A 14963-nucleotide genomic window follows, 5' to 3' on the forward strand; every position below is an offset into this window, starting at 1 on the left:
CAAGTCACAAAGTTGTGTAACTTGCATTCAGTATGTGGAAAACAAATGCAACTTAAATGTTGGTTGGGAGAGGCAGGAAGGGAGGAGAACGTTACAGAAAATGAAGTTAATGGAGTAGAAGGCCCCGCTTCATCTTGCACCCTCCTTTGTTGGGATTGTCACCATCGCTCCTAGGGTCAAATTCACTTCTGGCTAAGCTCCCACTGACTATAGTGTGGACTGCGCCTGCTTTTGGCTCCCCACGGAATCCCAAATTGATGCAGATTCAGGGACGTATTATCCATTAGGCACTATAGGCACAGTGCCTAGGGCCTACGAAACTTTCAGGGCCTATATTATATTTTATATATAATTTTTATTTAAAAAACTATTTAATAGCTTAAAATCAAATTAGTTATTTCAGTTGGGGGGCCTACGAAGGCAAGTGTGCCTAGGGTCTACGAAGGTCTTAAAACGGCCCTGTGGAGATTAACTCACATGATCACCCAGTCAATGACTAATCTGGGCAAGTTACACATAGCCTCTTGCACTGCTGCCTAGGTCTTCGCTGGGTTTAGCCGTTTGTTTTTATCGAGGCGTTTTAAAGTGAGGGTTATTTGTTAAGGCGTTATGCAGTCTTGGAAGCTGAAGCCATCTGTTTTGTCTGCAGAGCGGACAAGCATAGGAAGCTGGCACTGCTGCAATGCCCATGAAAATACTTTCATAGCTCAGTGGCAAAAGCCCCAGTTCTGCAAACGCTTTAGCACATGCTCCGCTGTAGGTGCATGATGAAGTCCCATTGATTTCAAAAGTCAAGCACATGTGTGCTTGTAAAGTTAAGGGCTGGGTAAATAAACTCCTTGACCAAGTCCAAGAAGGTTCATTTAAAGTCAAGTGTGGTATCTCTAGGAAAGAGCTAAACATGTATCGCTTGGAGAAGACGCGACAGGTAGCTACAATAGTTTAGAAGTGGGCAAACACAGAGCGGGTGAGCCTGTAGGCTGATAACAGGATCTAACTAGGAATAACGGAATGAAATTAAGAAGAAACTTTTATGAGGGCTACATGGGGGGGAGGGGAGGGAGGAAAAGAGGAGTCAGTGAGAGTGTCTACGCGGGGATGATAAACCTGTGGTTGTCCTGAGTCAGGTGATGTGGGGCTCAAGCTATAGAGCTGAAATTGCTTTGTAGGCTCGGCCTGGAGCCCAAACTCTGGGACCCTGTTGGTCTGGAGGGTCCTAGAGCTCAGGCACCAGCCCAAGCCTGTAGGTTTACACAGCAATGTTGAGTCCCCCAAGCCTGAGTCAGCTGACTTGAGCCAGCCATGGCCATGCTTCGGCACTCTTATCCCTAGGTAGATGTATCCAGTGAGAATGAGATGAGAGGGGGTGGAAATGTCTCCAAGGGTAGTGGTGAAAACCCCTTAGACTGATGTGTAAAACTGGACTGGAGAAAACCCTACCTACAAACCATCAACCATACGAGGACTTTTGGGCTGGCAGAAAGGGGAAGGAGATGGAATCCAAAGTGACCCAAACCCTTCACTGTTGCCTGTGTTAATGGTATGGTTTTAAGGACTTGGGTCTGCTAGGGAGCAAATGTGAGTGATTAACTGCATTGCCTGATATAGCATCTCGTTATGCAGTGCATTGCATGTGCTTCCTCTGCCTACGCACTGCAGTCCAGATTCTTCACACCCCCTGCTGTTCCAACCTCCCCAAAATCTGCCAACTCACTTGTTACCTGTATCAACCCCTCATCTGCAGCATATCTGCATTTCCAGTCCTGAGCCTTTTTCAGGTTATGATGGCTAACTCTGCAGTGGTCAGATGAGGATGGGATGTGGAATAACACCAAATCCATTTGTAGTGTGATCCCGATGAGCAAGTGAACTTGGTTCCAGACAGAAGAGAGTCCAGTAACTCACTGTATCTCTTACACCCCCGCCCGGTGCTTTCTTAACCCTCTGCCCTTTTTGTAGTCGAGACCCTTACATTGAAATTCTAGAGCACTATCCACCGTGAAAAGTGTTCCATTCCTTTTGTGATCTCTGATCCGGATTGAACTCTGAAAACTGAGTCAGTTGGATGCCTGTGATGAGCCGTATCCTGAGAGGTGCTGAGCATGCTTAGCTCTTGGGGAGTCGTCAGGAGTCTGTGTCTTGCTCCACCCCCAAATCAGACCTTATACTTGAAGCAACGTTACCCAAGCTTTGAAAGAGAAGCCCTCATCCAGGAGCAAGAAACGAATGGTAGCCTTTCTTCCCCCTCCCGCACCCCCTTATGCCCTGCCAGCTGCTATTCTAAGATGGCTTTTAACGGTACGTCTTCAATTTTCCACCACTCAGTCCCTCAAGCTTGGGAAACGCTTCTCTAAGGAATCCAACATGAATACGTTGCTGCACCAAGCAGAATCAGGGCAAATGCCAAAGTACTTAGGTGATTTTTAAACTGGTGGGACACCCTGTCTAGCAGCTGCTTGAACGCTGGCCAAGTGGTTTAGCACATCTGTGTGCAAAATACTTAAGGAAAGTTTTCTTAACTTTTTCTACCTGTAACCTAGTCATTTGGACTCCATAAAGTGTGAGCCAACTTTCCAAGAAGGGGTTGGGGGAGGCAAATCTAGCCTTTTTTTCCCTTCACCCTCCTGCCTCTAATTTTTCTTGGCTCTGCCTTAGAAAGCATCAGATTAAAAAAAAAAAAAAAAAAGTCCGAAAGCTAACAAGTCAATCTTGGCAACGGGCAATATTTAACTTTCTTTACAGAAATGAAAAAAAATGAATGGCAATGCTGCAAAAAAGGAGGAAAGGAAAGAAACTGTTTGCTTGAGGAAGAAATCCGAGCAGATGGCAGTGGGGCCAATGTCACTCCTTGTGTAACTCCACTGATATTAATGAAGCTACAGCAGGGCTGAATCTGGCTAGCTCTGTGTCGTTGCACCATACAGAGGTGCTGGAACCATTTCTATAGTGGAGGTGCTGAGAGCCATTGAACCAACTGTAACCATGTATGTTATGGAAAGCGCTTTAAGCCAGAGGGTGCTTCTGCACCCATAGTTCCAGCAGCTATGACGCCATATACTCTCTCCTTAACTACACTGCACTGTTCTTACCACCTGCCTTAGGGTTCCCTGTGCCACATTTCTGAAGGAATATCCTGATTTTTTTGGTCCCTTTTGCAGAACTTCTAAAAACAAGCTCCCTATTAGTTCTGCACAGCCTGTATGCTGGGAGTTGGGTATATCCCTCAAGAATAAGTTAGAAGAGCCTCGTCTGGCCCTCCTTCCCGGCAGCACATGAAGCAATTGGCCTGGTGTCCCTGCAGCTGCTCCGTAGCAGCCACAGAAATGTCCCCGAGGGAGATGACCTAGCTCAGGGCGGTAGTAACACTGCCAGATTGCTGCATCTGTACCCAAAGGGGCAGCAGGGAAAAGTGGACGCTGTTATTAGGCGAGGTGCTGGGAATGTGGGAGAGGAGCGTGGAATCGTGGAGGTGGCATTGCATTCGTGGATATCGCTTGTTTGTTATAAACTCTACTGAGCAGCCCTTTGTATGCAGACTGCTGCCCTGCTCTTTGAGGGGAGTGTGTCTGTGAGAGCTTATTTATCACTGGGGGACTGGCAGTTAAAACAATTCAGGAAATAGTGTTGGAAGCCTTAACGAACATAGAACATATAGCCTCAAGTTAGTCTAATTGATCACGTTTTCAGAGCAAGCTTCAGTGGCTATCCTTCTTTTAAAGAGTTAGACTTAAACAGATTAGTCCAAACCATGTGCTTGTATGGAATTCCTCTTCATCTTTCACTTCCAGGGTCTCTCTGCCATTTGTATATTACAGTGATGGGGTAAAATCACCTCTGTTCTGAATCTTTACTCCATGAATCAGATATTTCTCAGTCCATTTTAAATTGTTTGGCTGAGTTCACGACTGATGCCGCAGAAATAACATTCCATAAATAATTTGCTTGATAGATGGAGCAAATTAAACCATTGGAGAAGGTGGTTATACTCTTTGCAAATACTTTACTAGGAAATTGAAAAGGGGTTCAAACAAAAAACCCTGAGTGTAAAAGATCCTGAACTGTTGATCTGGCTCTAAGCTTTGTGGACACAGTGGACTGTGTTTAAGAAGGTTGGGAAAGGATCTATATGTGAATCAAGGCTTCATGTACAGTATTTAAGGGACTATTTGTAAACTGCTTTGAATTTATAGGGCCGGATTTTCCAAAACTCCTCAGTGGCTTCCACTGACACTCATAGGCGATATGGAGTGTTGCACACTTCTGAAAATCTGGTCCTTTAACCACAGTGCTTATTAACTGCTGTGCAATAGCTGACTAAGTTCGTAATGCCACCCCGTGACAGGTCTCTGCTTTGGGGCTAGCTTTAAAGAAAGAGTCTGTCTGGAATACACAAGAAGAAAATGTTGGGCAACCGTGCTAAAGGTTTACTCCTCAAGTGTATTCAAATATTTTAATGTCTCCATACGCACGTAGATGATTTTTAAGTTATGACTGGAGGGGGGGACTTTCCCATCCCCCCTTAAGATTTAAGAGAAGGGTTGGAGCAAGTCAGAGCAGTCAGTGCATGTCCCAAAATCAGCGAACTGTTGATGATATGAGAAATGCAGCATAGACTCTTCTCATGTTACCTCAGAGAAACTGAAGGGTTGGGGCGGCTTTCGGCATTAGAGCCATTTTAAATTAAAAATAGAACTTGATGCCACCTTTTCGAGGCTCGGGGGTGGTGGCTGTGAAGTAATAGGGGTGGGTGTGTGGAGGGGGTGTGTGTGTGCGGGGGTGTGTGTGAGAGAGCTTGCTGCTGTGTAACTCTTGCAACACACACTTTCCAAAGATACCGAAGGGCTCAGCTTTTTAGAAATGCTCCAAGTTGAGCAGGTCACCGTGCTGCTGGATCGGAGACACCAGAGTGATTGCTTGCTAAGTCTGGGAAAGCACCAAGATCCAACTTAGACACGAGTGATCCTTTAATGGCACCCAGTGTCTGTACTGCCAGGTACCCTTGCACTGATTCTGCAAGGGTAAATGACTGTTGTGCCGACTAGGACCAGAGAGACACCCCCACTCCCCCCATGCACTACCTGCTGCTTTCCCTAAAAGTCAGGTTTCGAGAGTGCTCCCTGACCATTTCTGTTCAGCTTCTCTTGACAGATTTTACTGACCAGCTTTATACTAATTCTTCTAGACAGAATCTGTGAACGCTTGATACCTGATCATAAAAGGACATTCTGAAAACGATGCGTGGCATGGATTAAAAGAGCTGACACATTTTATAGGCCTGATAGCAAAATACTCTGGCAAAGATCAGGGTTCTCCAGTTTCCATCTCCAGACAGCCTTGTGGCCTGTTGGTGGTTTAAATGATTGGCCACTGCAGACCGTAGCGTGTATTGATTATTGCAACACGGCAGAGGAAGAACTGGCTTTGTACCTGTGGCCAGCGTTGTCCTCTCGGAGACTTGACGTCCGTAGTGGGTCTCTTTCTCAGCTAGAGCTGCAAAGGCAACTATACTCTCCTGCTTGGGTTGGGGGACAGGATGGGACTGTCCCTTAGCAGCCAGCCATCTGTTTGAAAGAGTGGTACAGACCAGCTCTGAGAATATTACCCAGTCCCTGGAAGCTGACTTCATCCTGGGACCGTGAGGTGAGGATTGGGTGGAATGGAAAGCAGAGCCCAATGGAGAGAACAGGCATCCTCAAAACTTTAACCAGGAAATAACCTCAAAGGCAAGCAAACGCTTCAATCTACTGCTGTTCTGAGATGTGCATCCTGCTGTTGGGAGAGCCTACAGATTATGTCCACCTTTAAAAACTCCTTTCACCCTGATGTCTTGGTTCATTGAGACATTTCTGAGTTTATCCTTCCCTGCTTGCCAGTCGTGTTGGTGGTTTAGCAATGGCATGCTCCTGCACTTGATAAACTAAATTAACGGGGGCCTAGGAGAGTGACTAACTTGAAAGTGAATGGCTGGACAGGCAAGCTGTAATTCTCACATGAGACCCTATGCACTGTGTGGCCAGTCAGATCTAAACCTGTGTGCAGGGACGCTGGAATTACACACCATTGCTGATCCAGTCTAATCAGCAGGACCTTTTGTGCAATGTTACGTATCTTATTATTGCAAATCATTTTACACTCCCTCAGATCTTAAATTTTCAGCATGCTACCGTTTTTTGCATAGACAATGCATGACTGCTCTGTAGAAGCTGTTATTGGGTGGGGAGCAGTGGAGGCTTTGACATCTGGGGAGGGAACCATTGGGTCTTTTGGCACACAGGAAGAAGGCATATAAGCTGGCCCTGGCTTTTACTACCCAGAAAGCATTTAAGGCTTCTAGTTCTGGGAACGGGCTGCATCTCCTCTTTACCTCCCCCATGTAAATGTTACTGATGGAAATATTTCTTTTATAGCCTCTTGTTTGTACTCTAGGACCCCTTCACTATGGGCCCAGCCCTGCAAGGTGCTGAGTACTTCCTATGAGGTGCAGAGCACTCCTCTCCTGTTGCAGTCGAGAAGTTGAACCCACTTGGCACTCTGCAGGCAGGATAGGGCTTGATGTAAATGCAACACCTCTTGAAATGCAGCCACTTCTGTGTTGGAGGACAGCAGCTGTTGCTGCTCTACACAACAGTGGAGGGAGGAGGAAACTTTCAGCCAAGGGCACAGAGACGTGGGACTGATCACCCTCCTCAGAGGTCCCATAACACTTTTTTTTTTTTTTTCTTTTTTAAACAGGCCTGTTTAAAAGTCTCTCTCCTTTTTTTCTTAACTGCTTATGTTGTGCCAGTCGCTGTACTAACTAAGGGCTTGTCAGCACAGCGCTGCCAGAGTGCACCAGAGGGTGTGATTTGTAAAGCAATGCAGGGCTACATTATGTGAACTAGGTACCTTTTTCGAGTGCACAAGCAGGGTCTACACGGGCGAGATAGAGTGCAACATATTGGAATGCTTTACAAATCACACCTCTCTAGCACTCTTTGCCAGCACCGTGTACTTAAGCCTTAAGGTAGATCCACATGAAGAAAACTACTTAGGTCTTGGTTTACAGTATCTACCTTGGAAGGATGAACTCCAGGGTTCAAACTTGTGGTTGAGAAGTCCAGATGTTTCATATCAGAGGCTCAGTTGTAGCCAGCTGATCTGACTTTTCCATATCTGGAGTTAGGGATGAAGACTCTAAATGCTGCTTCATGAAATGACTCTTCTTTCAATTCGATTGGCTAAGCTCCTCCTCTGGCATCTGTCTTCTGGCTCAAATCTCGTGAATAACGTGGGTGTTTGCCCTGGAGCAGCCCTGTTATGTTTATGTCCAGCAGGGACGGTTTTCACAATGGCTACCATTCCTGCCACTGGACCCAAGATTATGTTAGACTTTTTTTGTTTTCACTTTGTTTTAACTCATTGAGATAAAAATTACAGTCTGGAGAAAAATAAAGTAGACATGGTCTCTGCTTTGTCCCTAGCTCCCTCATAACTGGTAATTTCTATTTATTTCATTGGTCAAAATACTTTAAGAAAGAAGTCACTTCTGTACTGCTGTTCATTATCTAAAGGATGTCTCTGTGTCCAGAAAAAATCCACTGTTGTCCTCCTATAGCTGACACTAAGAACCGTAATAATACTACCCCTGTCTGATCAAATCCCTTCTTCCCCACACAGATTGCTCCCTCAAAGAATTACTCATAGTTTGCACATGTAGGTGCATGTACAGATACGCTGCATCCATGGTGACTTGCGATTCTGGTTAGCCAACCCATATATTCTCACTTAACACTTGTGCCTTGTGATCTTGTGGTGTTTGCTCATGTGAGGTAGCCTGATTGAAGGTAAAAGCAGCCCCTCTCTGACTGTATAGAGACGTTGTAGGAAGTGATGGTGTGGGGAAGCTTGTATTGAGGCTCTGTATTCTGTAGATAACTTCTGTCTCCTGGGCTTTTACCAGTACTACACTTGCTTAATCAGAAATACTTGTTTGGAAGTGATGTGATGTAGTTTGAGTAAACAGTGTTTGTTGTTGTTGTGTGTGTTTAAAAAAAAAAAAAAAAAAAAAAAACACCACCTTGTATTACCCTTCTTTTAATTCTTCATTAATTTGATCCCGAGCAAGATAAATGGAGCAACTGATAGGGGACCCATGTTGAACTGACATGCCTGTAATTACTTAGGTCATTCCATTTACCCCTTTTAAAAATTAGCACGACATTCGCTTTCTTCTGGAATTTCCCCAGTGCGCCAAAACTTATTGAAAATGAAGATAAAGGGTCCAGTGAGACCTCATCAGCTTTTTAAAAAAAAATCTCCCATGCAAGTTACCTGGACCTGCTGACTTAGTCATTTTTTAACTTCAGCTGCTGCTATTTAAATCTTCCTAAGATACTAGTGGAGTGGAAAGAGTATCATATGATATGACTACGTCCATTTCCGCACCCCTCCCCCCTCCCCTGAATACAAAACAGAAGTATGTATTGAATATTTTTTACTTTTTTTGGTCATTATTATTGAAAATTCTGCTATTTCCATCTAGCAATGGAGTGGTGCTATTGTTAGGATTCTTTGTGCATAATATACTTTTTAAAAAACCCTCCCTTCTTGTCCTTAACTATGATGTGCCTAGATTTCCCTGTACCTCTTTGCTTTCCCTATCAATTATCAAAGTGCCTAGCTTCTTAATTTATATTCATTACTATTTACTTCCCCTTTTTTTCCATTGGTGCTATCCATCCATCCATCCATCCATCCATTATAGCTGCCTTTACGTGCACTCTAAACCAGGTTGGTTTTTTAATCAGTAGGGCCACAGCCTTATTCCTCGATTGTGGCTTTTTGAGCACCTACTAAAGTGTTGTTTAATAATTCCCAATCATCATTCACATTTTTCTGGTTTAAATTCTTCCTCCCAGCTGATTTGGCTCAGTTTTTTCAACTTTGTGAGAGAGGCCTTTTTTAAAGGGCGCATGCACATGATCAAGCACTGGTCTGAACTCTGTTCTGGTTTTATAAATATGATCATCATGATCACTTATACTGAAGTTACCATTAATTTATAGTTCTGTGATCAGTTCATTTTATGTCTGTCAAGACATGGTCTAATATAGAATTCCCCCATGTTGGCTGTAACCCTTTCAGTTCTGAAACATGTCATCTGTAATAGTTACAAATTCCAAGGATATGTTAATACAGTGGAGCAGTGGTTTCTCAACCTTTTAAGTAGCAAGTGCCCCCTAACTTCTGAAAATTTTAAGTACCCCAACACTCAATTTTCCATGGGATTTTATATTTACAGACTAATGTGAGCCATATGTTGGAAGAAGGGCTGAGTATATAAGGCCGTGATATGACAGATGTCAGATCTAGTGTGGGTAGGGTTACCACCTTTACACCAGGGGTGCACAACTCAAGTATGTACCTGGACTAGACGTGATGTTGACCAAAGCCAGGAGGTTTTGAGCGGCATGCCAATGCTGGGGAATATATAGCGCTGTGCCAAATTTTTTGCCATAGATTTGAGGTGAGGAAGGGGTGAGAGGGAGAGGGGGGGGGGGTAACTGGTAAAATCTGGGGCTGTCATAGTTGTCAATTTCATTGTTCAGCTAGAGCAGCAAAATTGACAAGTTTTCTGGGCACTGGGCTTTGAGCCAGGGAGGGGGGCTGCCACCTGGGCAAGTTGCAGGCGTCTGCTGCCAGCCCGGGAGGTGGGCGACTGCCACCCAATCTGAGCTGGGGCAGAGGAGGCTTCCGCGCTGGCTGGGACCCAGGAATGTGGGCAGGCGGCTGCTGCCCGTTTTCAAGCTGGGGTGCTAGAGGCTGTCCCTCGGCTCGGAGCCAGGGTGCAGGTGGCTGCCACCCAGCTGCGAGCCCAGCTCACGAGATGCCTGCCTCCCAGCTGTGACCGGGCAGGAAGCGGGGTGCTGCCGCCCACCTTCCCCAGAAGCTGGGAGCCGCTGCCTGCCTCCCAGGTGGGATGGGATGGGAAGTGGGCAGCTGCTGCGCGCCTTGCCCAAAAGCCGGCAGCTGCCGCCTGCCTCCCATGTGGGAGCTGCAACTGGCCAGGAAGCGGGCAGCTGCCGCGCATCTTCCCCAAAAGTCAGCAGCTGCCGCCCGCCTCCCCTTCACTCTGTTTTTCCCCAGGTACCCCCTACCTGTGTCTTGTGTACCCCCAGGGGTACGCATACGACAGGTTGAGAAACTATGCAGTGGCGGTCTCGTGTTGCAAGAATGTCACTCATTTGAAGTGTCGTTCTCCCTACGCCCCCCCCCCCCCCCCCCGAGCTTTTTTCCCTATGTGTAGATAGGCACATAAGGAGTCAGTCGTCATGTTCCTGATGATACTTTTGCTCATCGCTTTCCTGAGCAGAAAATTCACTGGCAAGAAAACAATCTTTTAAAATCTACAAAAAAGTTGCTCAAGTGACTCTGCTGTCTGTCGTGTGTGGACACACTTACGTAATTCTCCTCCCTCCCCCTCCTTCTAGTTTTCTGAACCTCTTAAGTCTGGGCCAAAGGGAGACGATCAGATAGTATTCCATTTCAGGAAAAGACTGGACTAATGGCCTTTGTTTCATAACAGTCTAATGACAAGCTGAATGGATGAGGCACTGGTTACCTGCCAGAAGAAAGGAAAGGGAGAATTTTGGGCTTAACTTTGTCTGTGGAATCCATTTACACTTTTATATTAAATGACGATGGATGTGCAGACACAAAGGACAGTGCTGATCATGATCCTCCTGGCTGTAGTGATTTGAATAGTGAAATATTCCATTGATTATCTTGACCTTCCTGTAGAGCAAAAGTAGCATGGTTTGGTGGACAGGGCACTGGACTGGGACTCGAGAGGCATTCTGCCATGGAGCTGTTGTATGACCTTGGGCGAGTCCCTTTGCCTCTCTTTGCCCACCCACTTTTTGCCTGTCTTGTTTCTTTAGATCACAACAGGAATCTGTGCTACACTGAGTGATTAACACAACAGGACTCCAGTCTGTTGCAGCCTGTGGCCATTACAGTAATGCACATCCAAAACATTGGACAAAGCCGCTTATGTCTAGTGTCTCTAAACAAAGTGATCCTTGATGCATTCTGTTTAGAAGGAGATCTACATGAAAAGGAGAACATTCTTCTCTTTTGTTTTTAAGTTAAAAAGGGCCCTGCTGGCTTCAAAAATGCCTTCCTAGCCCTTCAATCTGAAATGGTGTGTATGCAGAGCCTTCCTGTGTATGTCCGTTTGGCGGTGGCGTGGCTCTGTGCACTTTGTTGATGTTGCAATTGAGTGGATGAGTTAAGGAGATCCTTGTGTCTCCTGCAGCTCACTACACGGCAGAGAACTCTCCCTCCGTCTCTGGTGATGGAACACTCCTGGCTCGTAGCTCAGCTTTAAAACATATGATTTACATTATTCAAGAAACCAGAGGGGTGCGGGTGTGTTTGGGGGCGGGAAGGGAGGGAATGTGAGGGACTAGGGAAGAAACAGTTCCTTATGGCTGGAAAGTACAGCGTGGGGAAGATGAAATAATTAAAGCATTTCATGCTAGCAAAAAAAAAAAAAAACCAACCCAAAACCACTGGAAGGGGGAGAAAATCAGGCTGTGTAAAGATGGTTTGCTGTTCATCTCGCACAAAGCAGCATGTGGCATTCTGCGTCTCTTGTAATTAATCGGAGGGGTTCTTTGGGACGACTGTGCAAAACTCCTTGGAAAAGGCGGGTTGGGGGGTGGCTGTGTTAATAAGAATCTGGCGCTGTAACTTTTCTTCGGTTTCAAGTAAACAGTCTCTCCGCCCTCCTCTCGCTCCCTTCCTCCACCCCCTGCCTTATTCAGTCCTGCTCATGTGTTTCTATTTAAGGGCTGCAGTGCAGACAAATATGATTGGCGTCCGCAGCCCCCTCTTGACTTAGAGCTTGAGACTTCAAGAGTGGAGAAGGAGCTGAGCCTCGGAGGGGAGAATTGTTTGTTTTTTCTTTTGGTTTCCTGGGGGGGATAGCTCTGCCGTGGATTTATGCTGCTTCTACCCTGGATTTTTCAGTCTTAATGGGGACAAGGATTGTGGCAACCATGTTGGGAAGAGGTTTATTTTCAGAATCCATCATGAAACTTTGTGATTAATTCACTACTTTAAACTTTTTTTTTCTCCCTCTCTCAAATGTTCCTCTGTGCAGCTGGGTTGTGGGCCAGAGGAAGCTGTTTCTATATGGCCAGCCATTTGGGGATATGCTGGGAGCCAAGGTTTTGTTCTGATTGGCTTGGCTGCGGTGACAAATTGGCCTATCATGAATTGGATGGACGCAGGTCGCTCTCGAGGAGCCATGGCTGGAAGCTGGCTTACAGCTTGCTTTTTCCCTTCCCCAGGTGCTGATGCTAACCCCGAACCCATGATCCTGGAGCAGTATGTGGTGGTGTCCAGCTATGAGAAACAGGAGAACTCTGAGATCAGTCTTCAGGCTGGGGAGCTCGTGGACGTAATAGAGAAAAACGAAAGCGGTGAGACACTTGTGCCTATTTTTTCTCTTGAATAGTCCGGTTTGTTTGTTCCTCCCCTTCATTCTCCCATCATTTCAACTATACATTAGCACCATCTGGTACTGTCTGGCTGAGGATGTTGAAGTTTCCCCCTGTTGGTTTGGGCTAGGGGCCAAAATGTTTGCCTTCTGCTGTAAGAATGTCTCGTAAGCTTGTGTGTTAATTAGCCAGTGTACATTAATGGAAAATTAAGGGGGGAGGAGAGAAGAATCCCCAGCTTGTGCACATACTTATTCGAATGATCCGTTGCCTGCTGTCACCTCTTTGGGAGGGTCTGTCAGCATTTCCATGACGAACGACTGTTTTGAGGGATTTATAGCACGGCTGTAAAAACTTGCTGTGGGATGAAGACTTGGCTTGTGACAGCTCAACTGTCGGCCCCAGACTCCGAAGGGATGAGAGAATATGTAGATTTAATAACATTTAAAAATTGCGACTTGCAAAATGATCGGTGTGGCCTTTCTCAGGCAAAAGAACAGGAGCCTCCCAGCTACCAATGCAGGCTAAATTCCCTTCTTATGCCACCCTTAGAATAACCATTTACCATTCGGGAAAACAAAGCTTTGGCAAGTAATTTGGTTCAAGATTGACATGCAGTGGCTTTCCCTTCGGGAAGTCTGTTTTCCAGGCAGCCGAATGAAATGCTTCAGAACCCATGTGCCTACATTCGTGGCGCTGAAAGGGTTAACTGTAGCCTAACCGCATGCCCATTTGCTTGTTTCTGCATGTGCCCCCTCTCCTGGCCCCCCCTCGTGCATCCAGAGCAAAAGAGTTGCCCAAGATTTTGGGTTGAAAGACCTATTTTCTCACCTCTGACCCAGAGGAGCCATTACAGATTCCTAGGTATATTCACAGACCAAGGTCCTAACGTTCAGATCCGAACACCAGCAACTCCCATTGACTAGAGTAGAAGTTGTGGGTGCTCGGCTTTTTCTGAGGATAAGGCTTCAACACAGAAATGTCTTGACCTGTGTTAAACCTCCACCCTTTCAGAGTTGACTCCAGATTGGTTTGGAGTGAGTCCTGTGCATCCTGAAGGCTAATGTTTTCACTGGGCAGCAGTTGCGCAATTTTACGGAAGGCTAATAATCTTCCGAGTCTCTGTGCAAGTGATGCACTCGAGGAACAGTTAGCCTGCCAGGTCATTGGAGTGGTGTTAAAGGTGTAGTGTGCGTGCTTGAAAACACACACGTACTGGCTATTGAAGCCATTCTGGTCGTTTGTGTATACAATACTATGTGTTTTTGCAAAACTAGTAAGGAGACCGAAACGCACATTTACGTAATTAAGAGGTGATTATGGGTGAAGGAAGGAAAAGATGCCATAAAATACCTTAACACAGTCAGCATAGTGGCTAAGGGTTCTGTTCATTATCCAATGCACTAGCTCAGTCGATGAGCATCCCAAGGGCAATATGTAGACCCTCCTTCACTTCCATGATATGTTCTCTTGTTTTTATTTTTTTATTCCAAAAATAACAACCACCAGGGGAATTTGGATTGTTCAATAATTCAAGGGTGTCAGATTTCAAGCTAGAGAAACAAGGGAATGCCAATTCAGCCTTCCCTGTTGTGCATAAAAAGCACAGTTCGGATGGTATTTAAAATCATGGTTGTTGGTAAGGTTGAATGTCAGTGTTAAGTGAGATTATATGGTCAGAAAAGCAACTGTATAAAAAGGGATATTATTAGAGCCATATCGTGCTCCATTTACTCACTGAAGTAGAATCACTGGGATTAGGGTTAGTAGGTCATGACACACACCCGCACCTGTTTCTCCCCCTTCCCCCCCCCCATGTTGATCGTGAAAGCCAGTTGGGCAGGGAGGGGTTTGCAAGGATCTGAACATTTTTATTACAATCTAAAGCAAAGAAAATCCCTCTCCCTATTCCCTGCCCACTCTACTCTTCATGGTCAAGTATTCTCTATCAACCTCTCAAAACCCACACGTAAATTACTGAGGCTTAGCATTGTTGATACGTTTTTTGATTCCTGCTTTATAGTACATGTAAGAGGCACGTGAAGATTTTTGACTTTGAAGAAAGGGGTTACCAGTCACTGACCTGAAAAGACAGAAATACTGAAATAGTTTGTTTATGATCCCTCTCCTGTTGAACACGGGTAGTTAATTATTAGTGGTGGGTGGGTATTTGACTAAATCTCTGACTGAAATTGGGTTGCAGCTTTCCCAAAAACAAAATTTCTCCCAAACTTTTCAGCAATTCCTGGCTTGGGCCAGGTTGGAAATACCACAGGAATGGCTTTTTCCAGGGATTCATGTGTTTGGACTTCAGCTGGAAAAACAAAGCTTAGAATTTGCACAAAAATGAACAGCAGTTACAGAAGTTTGAAACTTCTTTCAAACTCAAAGCAAAAACAAAAAAATCTGAGTTGTGGCTGATAGTTTGGATTTGACTTTAGTTTATCTAAACCATCTTTTCCATCACTAGTTGATGCA

The 14963-nt window shown here is 45.4% G+C and overlaps 1 protein-coding gene across 6 annotated transcripts in view; it reads left to right on the forward strand.

Annotated features, from left to right (window-relative positions):
* Positions 1–14963, forward strand: part of SH3PXD2A (SH3 and PX domains 2A) — a 340171-nt gene that overhangs the window by 242824 nt on the left and 82384 nt on the right. For all 6 annotated transcript variants that reach the window (XM_067537043.1, XM_067537044.1, XM_067537042.1 and 3 more), the window contains one exon: positions 12336–12467. In XM_067537043.1, coding sequence (XP_067393144.1) covers positions 12336–12467 — 132 coding nt within the window. The remainder of the gene's footprint in view (positions 1–12335; positions 12468–14963) is intronic.

The sequence above is a fragment of the Emydura macquarii genome, unplaced genomic scaffold (assembly GCF_026122565.2).
Source record: "Emydura macquarii macquarii isolate MOO-44397 ecotype Brisbane River unplaced genomic scaffold, CSIRO-AGI_Emac_v2 contig_3692, whole genome shotgun sequence".
NCBI classification, from domain to species: domain Eukaryota; kingdom Metazoa; phylum Chordata; order Testudines; family Chelidae; genus Emydura; species Emydura macquarii.